At 37.0% G+C, this 12,815-nt stretch overlaps 2 protein-coding genes across 2 annotated transcripts; one reads left to right on the top strand and one right to left on the bottom strand.

Annotated features, from left to right (window-relative positions):
* Positions 1–245: 245 nt before the first annotated feature.
* Positions 246–2,524, top strand: LOC113740081 (peptide deformylase 1A, chloroplastic-like). Its single transcript, XM_072045468.1, has 4 exons — positions 246–704; positions 811–900; positions 989–1,056; positions 2,118–2,524. The coding sequence occupies exons 1-4, from the start codon at positions 255–257 to the stop codon at positions 2,365–2,367; spliced, it is 858 nt and encodes a 285-aa protein (XP_071901569.1). The 5' UTR covers positions 246–254; the 3' UTR covers positions 2,368–2,524.
* A 99-nt stretch (positions 2,525–2,623) lies between these two features.
* LOC113738427 (probable polygalacturonase At1g80170) lies at positions 2,624–7,650 on the bottom strand. Its single transcript, XM_072045467.1, has 9 exons — positions 7,278–7,650; positions 6,332–6,463; positions 6,036–6,206; positions 5,912–5,932; positions 5,376–5,583; positions 4,231–4,312; positions 4,050–4,158; positions 3,740–3,856; positions 2,624–3,175 (listed from the first exon to the last, which is right to left on the bottom strand). The coding sequence occupies exons 1-9, from the start codon at positions 7,536–7,538 to the stop codon at positions 2,891–2,893; spliced, it is 1,386 nt and encodes a 461-aa protein (XP_071901568.1). The 5' UTR covers positions 7,539–7,650; the 3' UTR covers positions 2,624–2,890.
* Positions 7,651–12,815: the final 5,165 nt, after the last annotated feature.

Raw genomic sequence — 12,815 nt, 5'->3', positions numbered from 1 at the left:
AACAAATGCAGTTGGTTCATCAGCAGCATCTGGCCAACCTGAAAACAAATAAAAAGAACCTCTCCTGACCTTCACAATTCACTTGGGCCTTGGCGACTAAATATCTGAAGTCAGAAGCCTTATCAGAGAACATGGGTCTTATGAGGCCCAATCACTCATTATTTTCCTGCCCAGCAGCCCAAGAGCGTTAACATGATCAAATGGAATCGGGCGAGAACCCAGAAAAAAATTACAGATTTAATTATTTTTGCAGAATGGAAGGCGTTCAACGGTTCACTCACCGCCTCTTTCCCGTGCCCATTGTAGCACAAAAATGCCTCCAGAAAACCTTCACCAAAACCCCATTGACGACGACCCGCCCAGCATTAACTTTTCGGAAACCCATTTTCACAAACCGGTCCGTTCACCAGGAACCCGCATTGTGCAGCAACTTAATAACATCAGCATCCATTAAAACTTACAGTCGCAGCAGCTCTTCTACTTCCGCTCGCGCCGGTTGGTTTCTGGGTTTGACGGAAAAGAAGCAGGTCTTGCCGGAAATTGTGAAAGCCGGTGACCCAGTTCTTCATGAACCCGCCCAGGAAGTCAGACCCGACGAAATTGGGTCGGAAAGGATCCAGAAGATCATTGAGGATATGGTTAAAGTCATGAGGAAGGCTCCTGGGGTTGGCCTTGCTGCTCCCCAGATTGGAATTTCATTAAAGGTCTGTTTATTTCTAGCAAAACTCTTTTTTTTTTTTTTTCGTTTTTTGATCCAGCTGAAGCGGGCTATTTTAACATTGTCAGGTTTATGATTGTTTTTATTAACAGATAATTGTATTGGAAGATACTAAAGAGTATATAAGTTATGCTCCTAAGGATGACATTAAAGCACAAGACAGGCGGCCCTTTGAACTTTTGGTATTGTACAGAATAGTAGAAGTGAATTGATTTTGGCTGTTGGAATTGGACTAGTGCTAAACTGTTAATCGTGGTTTTTTTGATGCAGGTTATTATTAATCCAAAGCTTAAAAAGAAGGGGAAAAAAGCTGCATTATTTTTTGAAGGCTGTTTAAGGTATAATTAACCATCTAGTTTTGTTGCATTGTGTTTTACAGTATGTCTGTTGCATTTGCGATTTCGTTGGCTTTTTTGTTTCTGCTCGTTGAGGAAACATTTATCTGATTTGTTTAAGTCTCAAGCTAGCGAATTTCAGACATCCTGTCATCATGCGGAAATCCGTCATGAACATACCTGGATGATCTGGGATCATAATTCATTTTGGCAATGTTTTATGATACATATTCTGATTAGTTAATGCTTTTGAAGATAGTCGCTGAATTGGGTTTTTCGAAATAGACTAGAAAGTGCACCTGAGATTCAATTGTTTTAGCTTAAAACAACTTTTTCAAATACTAATGATTTACATGAATTTCCTAGTTTTTTCTCAATTTCGTACTTAAAAGATGAGATGAGATGAATCGAGCTGAACTGAGGTGCATTGTTGGAAATTAAATATGCTTTGACAATTTATAGTCAATACGTCCAACTTTCCAGCACACTTGAGGACAGTATGAGATTTTCCTGGCCATTTTCTTCTCACAACATCGCTGAAGGGCCACATGGTCACATTTTTTCTAGGCTAGGCGCTTATTCAGTTGCATATCATACCTGAGGGTTTGAAGCAGAACCGGAACAAATTTCTGAAAACCTGGGATGTGGTTTATCTAGTATATGTTTGTGAACTTGTTACTACATGTGGAAAGTAACACTTCTGACTTGTTTATACTTGCATACATGGTATAAAAAATGCTAAAGATTACACAACATCCTGGTGTACTTTTTAGTTATCAGCTGTACCCATAAGATGTGGAGTCTTAAACTTTAGCACATAAAAGTGAGAGTTCCTTTAAGCATCCTGTAGCCCTTTTGACCACATGTTGATGACTCTTCTTTCTTTCATACAAATATAAAAACCTATTTTTGCACATTGTATGTGGTTTATTCAAGAACTCTTTGATTTGAGCTCCTAATCAATCAAAGAGCTTTCAACATTCATACACTTGCACAGCTAATCTTCATGGGTAAACATCACAGTGGATCTTATTTTACGGTTTTCTGATTTTATGTTTTTGCAGTGTTGACGGATTCAGAGCTGTTGTGGAACGTTACCTAGAGGTAGAAGTTACAGGATTGAATCAATCTGGCCAACCAATCAAAATTGATGCTTCAGGCTGGCAAGCTCGAATTTTGCAGCATGAGTGTGACCATCTAGATGGTACTCTGTATGTCGACAAGATGGTTCCAAGAACGTTTAGAACTGTAGAAAACTTGGACCTACCACTTGCTACTGGATGTCCAAAATTGGGCGTGCGCTTGCTCTCTTAGTTAAATGCTTCTGTGGATTCTTTTTGAGTTTTCATCTGTTATCTTGGATAAAATGGTTCAGAGTTAGAGTTGATTTATCTATTACCGCTTACCAGTAGAATGAGATTTTATGTACTCCCGTGAAGTTTTGGAAATAGTAATACTGAGATGTTAAACATGGGTTTTCAGCTGCTGTTGCACGATATGCTTGACAGCAACTTTGGCAGTTAGGGGGAAAGAGTATGGCTTGGAGAAGAGGGATTTAGACAATTTACTGTACAAAAATTCTATAAAATGCATTTACGATGTATAGTGCATTGATGAATGAAGGGTCTTTCTGTATGAAAAGAATACACGCATTTGGAAGGCAATTCTAAAACCTATTGGCATTTGTAAACTGACTTCATCTTCTTCCGGCTTTAGACATCTGATTATATTGTACTAAAAGACATGTAATGGCACTCCTTTAAGCGGCATTAAGTGAACCAACATACTAATACTGGCTCCATCCCCAAACTTTACGTTTGGAGAATGGTAAATATCTTCAGATGGACTGGATTGAGCCAGACTCAGCCTGCTGCTGAATGATGCGATTATTGCAGGAAGATAACAAGCAGGAAGGGGGATATACAAGACCTGAGCTCGAGCCATAAGCTTGCCAGCAAAATGACGTAGTGATTTCACCAGTGTATGAAGTGAGTTGGACATCTTCAAGATATAACATTCTACATGGAGAGCTGTCGCTACATGCAAATGATACTGCTGTCTCTGTGGCTGAAGTTCCTTTTATACCAACAAATGATATCTTGTTGATGCTGACCGCAGAAGTCTGCACAATGGATTTTAAAGTCCTTGAGCCTAGAATGGTAACGCATAGTACAGATGACAACACATATAGACTACGACTGAAATTACAGGTAAAGGCAAGCCTGTCAATTAAAAAATTAGGTAAAGAGTATCTTACTTTGAAGCATGCTACTAAATGAAGGGCAGATTTTATCCCAACAAAGCACATATCTACTCTATAAAGTTCCTTGATGATAGGGTCAAGGGAATCAGCATTTAGTTCCATGGATATGTACTACATTAAATAAATAAATGTAGACATGAACTTTCGATGTGAAATAATTTCAGCATTTTATATATTAAAAATATTTATTCTACTGTGGCTATCAAAAGCTAGAAAAATCACAATCAGGCGTATGATTGCAAAGCTTGATGAACTCATTCGCTGATGCAAAGGAAAAAAGGGTTAGAGCACAAAGAGAGAGAGAGAGATCTACACTCTAGACATGGTGCATGGGCATTGACATTGAAAGTTATTATCTTAATCACATTCAGAATTATGATTATCATTTTACCATCAAGCTCAAGCTTTTGATAGATCTCTTACCTGATTTGCACAGGGCACAAAAGAGTCGCAGTAGTATTGATTTATTATGATAGGATTCGAAACATTTTCCATCCACACATTCTGAAAAGTAATCCCCCTTGCAAAACCACTGCCTCCCTAATATTGAAAGACAGGTCAAAGGAAAATGAGATTAGGTACTCAGGAAAGATCTAATTCTAGTAAAAGCAAATCATGTCAAATGTTAGTGAAAGAAAAATCGACTCGTTGTGGGTTACTAATATCATTCTCCATAACAACTGCTCAGTTGCATGGAAAATGAATCAGATACAGAACTTGAAAGGAAGATTACCTGCCATGTTTTGATCCTTACACCATTCTCAGTATTCGTCAGATTTGCTCCATTAACTTTGACGTCATGCACCTGGTCCCGTGAATTTGATTTCCCCAAGCTTCCAATACTACGAAACAGATATTATTTCTAGAGGTTCTGCTGGTAGCATGGTTCCAAGTAACAATCAAGAGCTTATTACCTTATACCATGCCCGGGTCCACAGGTAATCCCTTCAACAAGAATTTTTGAAGAATTGCTGACAATGGATATGCAGTCATCTCCTAAAAAAATATAGGGATACTTTTAAGAAGAATGGTATCTGCTGCAGAATTTTAACTCAGAACAGCTTCATTCTCAGCTCAAAGAGCATAAGATCTTTAGTAGGAGAAAAGTACAAAAGAAGGAAAACGTCTCTTTCTCTTAATACAATCGTCTCAAACCACTTTAGCATTATGAGTGAGTAGTCCTCACATCGTCAATCTTAGGAGTTCAAAAATTGCAACGAAACTACAACATTTCACAACTAGTATAGAGTTAGCATTATGCAAATGAGTGTGCAAAATCAGATAGTTGAATTATTTATTGTACTCCAGGGCTATCATTATTGAGATGAAACAACCTTTACCTTGAATTGACCAGTTTCATGTCTGATCTACAGAGTAACTGAATTAAATGAGCAAGTTGAATTATATTTAACCATCACTTCCTACAGAAGTAGAGTTGCAAGATTGAAAATTAATGTAAATAAGGGATTATATGATCAGCATTCAACCTACAGTAGACCCCCTAGCTACTTTAAGACTGTGATTCCAGCATATTAGCTCAGAAAGTAAGTTGGTTTCATTTTACTATATATATATATACAAGGATAACGATAGCTATCTTGATTTTATTGATCTATTTAAATCTCTGCAATTTTTGAGGATGAAGCTAACATATATCCTTCACCAATATTCCTCTGACTTGCATGAAATTTCTGGACAACTTTGACCCCAGAAACTATGAATTCATCTCCTAATGATTTGACCTAGCCTTTCAAAGTATTTTGCATTTACAGATGACAATAACAAATCTAGTCTGGAAATGATTGGAATGTCATAGATCTACAATGAGACCAATTGGTCCAACTTAACTCTCAGTGCCACTAGTTTCAAATTTTTTTGTGGTGTAAAGTATACATCACCCAAAAAACTGCAAGATGGCATACAAGCATCAAGTGTCAATAACAAGCAAGAATGCTTTCTTCTTCTTTCTTTCTTTCTTCTATTTTTTTTTATGGGGAGTGGGATTTTTTTTTTTAACAAATCCTAACATGTAGCCAGAGTACTAAGACAGCCAACAAACCTGTTCTTATAATGCAATCCTTAACTTCAACATTCTTTGATGCACTAATGTGAATTCCATCTGTATTGGGGCTATGTGCAGGCGCAGAAATTCTGAGATAGGATACCACAATCTGTTTAGAACCAGTAAATGCCATGTGCATCTGCTGACTGTTAATTGACATAATGTTCCTCACGATCAAATTCTTGCATCTGTGGAATGTTATGGCCTGCATTGTTAATTATAGAACTCATTAAGGAAAAATGTTCTCCAAGCTGTCCTCATTCCGCTAGCCTAAACTAGCCATTCACTTGTCCACCTTTACTTTCAAGAGCCCCTTCCACCCTGGGATTCTAGTTTTTCAAAGAAATTCCTTCACTACGTTATTGTAATTCATATTAGGTTGTGCATGAGAATAGCCTGCCATAGATTTACTCCTCGCCTGTGCCCCCAAAAATACATAGACAATATCTATCAAAAGAGAAACTACAAAATTAGGTATGTATTCAGTGAGAGAATAAAGATAAAGAGGGCATGGAGAACAAAGGTGTGCTAACCTTTGGAGCACGTCGACAGGGCTGCCATATATAAACACATCTTACATCAGAAACTTGCAATTTTGAAAGGAAAAGAAAACGAAAAGAGACATATTAGGAATATTAAAGTAATGCAATGGTATACATTTGTGTGATTAATCTTGCAAGATCGAGCCCACCATTCCTTGCCACTCCCATCAACCGTCCCTCCACCTTCCACTGTGAGGTAATTCACCCCATGAAAGTAAAGCCACTTATTAGGATCCAAGCCGTCCCAAACATCCGGATCCCTGGGTGCTACAATCGTACCAGAAATCTAGGCATATAGTACAATGCAACCAATTTGAACAGTATGAGTGCTATTTAACTGCCTGACAACATATTGAACCCTGCAATGCGTTTTTTGATAACCTCTATAAAGAAATTGTATCCAGCTCTTACCCATAAAGTCAAACCTGATCTGCAAGGCCCGGAAAAATCAATTGGTCGAACCAGAAACTTTTTTCCAGCAGGGACTACAATTTTTGCTTCAGATGACAAAGAACATGCTATCTTCCATGCCTTTTGAAAAGCCTTAGCCCAAAAAGAGTAATTATTGAACAAATCCAGAACATAAATCAACATCACAATGAGTTTCATCATAGTAGACACGAATATTCTTCTGTCGAGGCGAAGTTAAAACACTACAAACCTTTTACATCTCTGAGGAAGTCACTTAGACAGGATAAAAGGAACTGACGAGCCTGGTTTAGAAAATTTTGATTTTAATAGATTGAAGGAAAGATAAGTCCTCTTCCTATTACCAAAAGTTTTGATTTCAGGTTCAGGTACCAAACAGAATCAGCAAAATTTCCTTGATGAAATTAGTAAAGGCATGAACAGAAATTGAAAAAGTCATGTTTACAGTCACATCCATAATCCTTGTCATGCCTAGTAGTATTTATAAGTGGTAACAATTTTTCTTTCTTTACCGGGCACTAACCACTCACTTTTCACATTTCCAAAATCAGGATTGAGACCTTGACCCAGAAGATGAGAACTTGGATATCCCCATTTGTAGAGCTGAAAATGCACCTCAAAAGAAAACGAAGTTATAGCATGAACTATTATTGAGATAAAGCGACCAGGAAAACAGCCGAGTTGCATCCAAAAAAAGGTCATTTTTACTTTGTTTTCTCTGTTAAGTACTGCAGAGAGAAAAATGCTCTAAGCAGCATAGCAACTGTTCATGAAAGCAACAATGAACACACATAAAGCTCAAAATAATCAGGGGTGTCTCATTATCACCTTAAGGTTATCCAAATTAGCATTAATCACAGCTGAACACAATCATAACAAACTTAAATTGAACAGGTGGCACGGAAAAATAATAACAACACAGTGATACCTTAGTGTCATCACTCATCCCATTTCCTCTGGCCCCAAAATCATGAATGTAGAGTACAGTGCTGGAGTTCGAAACAGACTGAGACGTTCTTGAACCTGGGAGCTGGATTGGAGGGTCAAACTTAACCCCACTTACATTTGTGAAATTCAAGAAGAGGAATATAATGCTAGCTCTCTGCACAAAACACAGAGAAATGCTGGAAATAATTGCAGTAGAATGAGAAGAAAAACAAACAAAAGGGGAAGATCTCAGCTTTCCCATCCACCCCGGGGCCCGTGGGAAATGAGTGGGTGGGCTTTTCTCCCGCCTAGTTAATATTCTTACAAGTGCCACTTCGTGTTGGATTTGGCTGCTTTTTTGCAGGGGGTGAGAAGTTTCCTCTGCAGTACGACGACATCTTATAGGCTTGCCTCGTGGACGTTTTAGAACATCTCAGAGGCTTATAATGCAGTAGTTCGAATTTTACACTTTCTGTTAAACCAAGTTCGAAGATCTCTCTCACAAAGAAATTTTGTTATTGCCATCTAATTGTTCTAACTATTGTTTTCAACATTAGAATTTAGTAAATCTAATTTAATTAACCCAAGAATTTTAATTACTAAAAGAAAGATTTTGTTTCACGATGAAGGGCCAGTTTGGATTGCTACTTTTTAAATTTTTCAGTTTGGATTGTTATTTTTTTAAATTTTTAAAAATATTTATAAAAAATAATTATTGTAAAGATATGATATATGTGAAATAAAAAAACTATTTTAAAATACACCAAAAGAACATTTCAAAAACTTTTCACAAAAATTGTTTTGTGCTTAATATTATTGTATATTCAAATTTTGAGGGTGCCACGGCGTAAAATGCAATTACTTTCAATTGTTTATATTCTTTTCATGAATCAATTACTCATTACATTATAACGGGTCAAACATTGGGCTGTGAGAACTTGGGCCTAAACGGATCCAATTTCATTATTATAGCGCACACTTCTGGCAGCCTACAACCAAAGGTTTTCAACTCGTTTAAAATCACATTTTGTCAGAAGACTTGACTAGGAAGAAAAGCTCTCCAACTTTACCTGTTTTAGATTGTAGGACTGTAATCGAACCGAACTGTTTGGGACCAAGTCGGTCAAAAACTTGACTCGAACTCGATCAACCCGAATTCAAGTCGAGTTGGAGTGCCTCAATAAGTCAAGTAAGTTGAGTTCGAGTATCCAAAAGTAATGCTCAAAAACTCGTCGAGTTTTATTGTGCTTTTTAATTTTAATTCTTTAATATATTATTATTATAAAATTACCCTTATATCCAAAAGAGTTGTTCAATTTATGAAATATTTTAGGTCGTATGAAAATTTTTAAAGGACGACAATATCTTTTCGCTCAAAAATTATCAAGATAATGAAATTTTTTAACTCGAGCTCAATCGAGCTTAATAAGGCTCGCATTGACTCGAGCTCATGCGAGTCGAGCTAGAGTTCTATGAACAAACATCAAGCTCGAGCTCGAGTATCGTTCTTGCATGTCGAGTCAAGCTCGAGTATGGTAATATTCGAACTCGATTCGACTCGATTACATCCCTATATTGTATTCCTTAATTTTTTGGGGGACGATTGAGTTAGTAAAGTGGAAAGAATTACAAATAGGAGATTTTCGATTCAAGATCTTTTGCGTACACCAAAAGAAATTCTTGGAAGCAAGCATAATACCTATCCTTTTCTGAATCTCCAATGCGACTTGGGATTTGTACAGATGGTGTTTGTTGAGTATTTATTGAAAACTTATGGTAACTTATTGTAGTTGTTTTAAAATATATACATATATATATATATACATATATATATATATACATATATATATATATATATATATATATATATATATATATATATATATATATATTGTACTTGTTTGTTCGAAACACTACAAACATCTATTTTTTTCATCTCTCCCTCTCCACCACTCGCCATCCTACATCCTACCCACCTCCATCACCCGTAACCTATTTAAAATTTTTATTTTTTGTATTTACATAAAATTTGTGACTGCTTTATGTAGATGGTGTTTCAAACAAACTTTTTTTTTAACAAACCAAAAGCAGGCCATCCAACACGGACCTGAAGTTATTTGGATGCTAATTTGGCTCGGTAAACTTTTTTTTAGGGCATCGTACTTCCTTTCCCTCTCCGGAAAATTGCTTTCGATTTAGTTCAGAAGCTTAACATGTTTGTAGTCACTGGTTAGTAGCAAACGGTGGCCGGATCCACCTGTGAGCTGTGCACTAATTTGTTCTTGGCATTGGCTTACAAGTATTAACTAACGCTTATCTATGAGTGATGTAGAAAACTCCGGAGAATAATATGTAATGTAGCTAATAATACACACATGGATGGATTATTGATACTCATCGAAGATGATGTTGGGGGCAATATGTTGTTCTTGCCCAGTAATGAGACGGAGATATATGTGGCAGTTGTCAAAAAATTCTGATGAATGATTTGTTTTAGTTTGAGGTTGTGAATTAACATCGTACCAGACACCAACATCTTACAAGTTTCATTCGTTTAAGAAATAATTAGAAAGAAGAGCCCATGAAGAAAAAGAAATGATATATATCTAGTTAGAACCTAAGTGACCATTGTTGAACCAGAAAAGATGCTAAGATCCTTGTTCACTACCTATAATTTCCTTCCTGCCGTGATTTCTTGTAATAATGAGAATGAGAATATTGGATTTTGGTTTGCAAAATAACAATCGGCCATATCTCTGAAAATGTCAACTGCTATCATAATTGGAGTTTGATTTGCACCTACTTGCACGACAACATATTATTCGCAATCTTTGGTGGTCAAAAACGGATTATGTAATAATATGACTGACTTTCAAGTTGTTTCGTAGACTTCATGGATGCGTGTTTTATCGAACTTATTATTTTAGCTAGCCTTTTAAGGCTCTTACCAGGATCATCGTCATTCATAATTGGACGAGAGAATGATTATGTATAACGTTGATATTACTTCCTGCACCTGGGGTAGGATTGATGCAAGAATATCAATTATTTGAGATTGAATTCAGACCTTACACCATTAGGAGCCAATAACTTGTCATCCTGCATTGATAGGATTATCATTGTTATTATTTCTTGGGTGCATATACCATTTTTCACCGAAAGTGGTTGAAATTTCTGACGAGGCCCAAATGCACCAGATGATGATGATAGGCAGGGCAGATGAGGTTTTGTTGCCCTCATTCTTTCTATCCTTTCGGGTCATATATATATACATATATATATATGGTTCCTGATTTGATCGATGCAAATTGTATGGAGTGGGTGTAAAGATTAAAGAGTGATTCTGTAGGCGTATATTTTTTACGTGTATCAGATTTTGCATGCTCATCGTGGGCAATATAATTCTCTTTGATGCCATACAAGCTAAGAGTCTGAAACTCTTTCAGGCGAAAGCAATTGTAAACGATCGGGAACAAACCTCACTGGCAATTAATATGGACTTGTCGAGAAGAAGGAAGGCTATCTGAAATGAACAGAAATACTAGTGCTTCTTCTCAACTTGCAAGTCATGACTTGTTCAACTATAAAATAAGCAAAGATGGAGAAACACCAAACCAATTTTGCGTTGCTTTCCGTGCATGGATAATGTTAGTAGTATATTTGAGCAACTAATTAGAAAGTGTCAGCTGTCCATACTTCTAAAGATGCTGTTGTTGCTGATTCTTGAGAAATTGGTAAGGATTGACAATGACTCCACTTAATTGGTTTTTTCAGATTTTCTTAGTTTTCTAACTTGAAAAGGGCGGATAATGATGGGTTTTTGCCTAGCAGACACTCATACTGCACCAAAAACGCTTCTTCCGAGTTTAAAAACATTGCTTTCCACCCAGTAACGATTCTTTCTACTATTTTATACCCCATGTACAAATAAAGAGTAGAATAGATGCTGCAGCTGGCTAAATGCAAAGAAATGATAGGAAGAGCTGTTCTCTTTTCCAATGATGGCCCTGCGAGATTGTTGTAATTCAAGGACAGATTCAGACGCTGCCCTAATGGGTTATTCTAGTAACGCCTTGTTTTGGGCCTTTTATTTCTCGAGTTTAATTTTTGTGGCTAATTACACTGGAAAGGTAGACAGGATTAATGAACTTTTGTTGCTACCCCTTTCTCTTTTCAAAAAAAAAAAAAAAATTTGCTTTTGGGTCATGGCTCCTCATGTGATTCATGGGCTTTCTGAAGTTGGTCTGAAAAAAAACATAAAGATTGATTGAGTAGACATGCTGTTTGCGTGTATCAGATTTGTTTGTCAAGTGAATTGCAGACAGCAACAAAATCTTCTTTCCAGTTGGCCGATGGCATCAGTTGAGTTGCCTTAGTTATGTTCAAAATTAAATCTTCCTTTCCACAGCATTTTCACCATGCTGCTTCCGTTTGGCACTGCCGAATTTACTTAAAAAAGGTTGTTGGTTGCAGAATTGGATGCAGAAGAACAGAAGTTTGTAGATTGCAAGCGTTCAAATTGAAAGTACACTAAAAATAAACCGAGTTTGTCCGGCAGTGATTTTGCTTTGCTTACCCTCCCTAACCCAAAATCCTAAAACCAGCTGAACTCACAAAAGGAAAATGGAATAAACTAAAGATGAACCACAGAGAAGTTGAGATTGGCCATACCAGATTTCAACGATCACATGCCATCATGTCTGACGGATTCAAAAAAAAAAAAACTTTATTCAGTCTTGACCTCAATCGTACCACAGAGAAAATAATACTAAAGTAGTCAGCGGCGGAGCCATTTGCTCTAATTTATATCAGTCCAGTTGTGTATTTTGATAGCAATGGTGGAAAAAATTGTAGTCCTCCTCCTATCCTATAAGAGAGAAAGTATGAAAGAATTTTTTGTTGCTTAGGAATGGTGATGTAATGAGTGATGAGGACTGGTCAAAACATCAGGGGAAAATATGAAAAGAAGATGGTGTTTTATAAACTTGAAGGGAGGGGGTAATCTAGAAATTAAAATTAGCAAAGCTGACGTGGCTCAGCCTCAGTAGTATACTGTGGATTGTTTCCGCGGCCATAAATCAGCTAAACCAGAAATGGTATCAATAATATCATGTGTGAGTAAGCAAGCCACGTTTTTATCGGACGACTAAATAGAGTCGCAAAGGCGGTAAAGAAGGTGCATATCTGATGTTGCAGCACGCATCCTCTGTTTTATTTTTCTTTCTGGTTCATGTGTATTGCTGCACATATTCCCAAGAATTTGGTCGAAAGGAGAAGCCCGCAAGAATGAACTTCTTGTGTAAATCGTGGATCGCTCAAGTTAGATTAGGCCTGAACCACTAGTGGTAAGAGTGTGATGTCAAAAGGATTCAATTGTCACCAGTGAATTCATTTGCATCAAGTCCATGAAAGTGTGAAACTAAGTAGTCATACTACTCCCAATATGCTGTAGTACCAAAAGGCCAAAGCCCGGAAGCTCTGGCGGCCAGCTGATTAGTTGAAGGTTAGATAACCTAAAACCACCAAGAACCCGTGACTA

This window comes from Coffea arabica, chromosome 4c (genome assembly GCF_036785885.1).
Source record: "Coffea arabica cultivar ET-39 chromosome 4c, Coffea Arabica ET-39 HiFi, whole genome shotgun sequence".
Taxonomy (NCBI): Eukaryota; Viridiplantae; Streptophyta; class Magnoliopsida; order Gentianales; family Rubiaceae; genus Coffea; species Coffea arabica.
The sequence above is the reverse complement of the archived record's forward strand: the minus strand, read 5'-3'. Positions and strand labels throughout refer to the sequence as shown.

What these genes read in the sequence shown, in the direction of transcription:
- LOC113740081 (XM_072045468.1), top strand. Translation starts at nt 255, where the DNA reads ATGGAAGGCGTTCAACGGTTCACTCACCGCCTCTTTCCCGTGCCCATT. An exon ending in AGATTGGAATTTCATTAAAG is followed by an intron (nt 705 to 810) that starts GTCTGTTTATTT and finishes TTTTATTAACAG; the next exon opens with ATAATTGTATTGGAAGATAC. An exon ending in TTTTTTGAAGGCTGTTTAAG is followed by an intron (nt 1,057 to 2,117) that starts GTATAATTAACC and finishes ATGTTTTTGCAG; the next exon opens with TGTTGACGGATTCAGAGCTG.
- LOC113738427 (XM_072045467.1), bottom strand. Translation starts at nt 7,538, where the DNA reads ATGGGAAAGCTGAGATCTTCCCCTTTTGTTTGTTTTTCTTCTCATTCT. An exon ending in GGATGAGTGATGACACTAAG is followed by an intron (nt 6,464 to 7,277) that starts GTATCACTGTGT and finishes TTTTGGGCTAAG; the next exon opens with GCTTTTCAAAAGGCATGGAA. An exon ending in GGATTGCATTATAAGAACAG is followed by an intron (nt 4,313 to 5,375) that starts GTTTGTTGGCTG and finishes ATATTTTTTTAG; the next exon opens with GAGATGACTGCATATCCATT.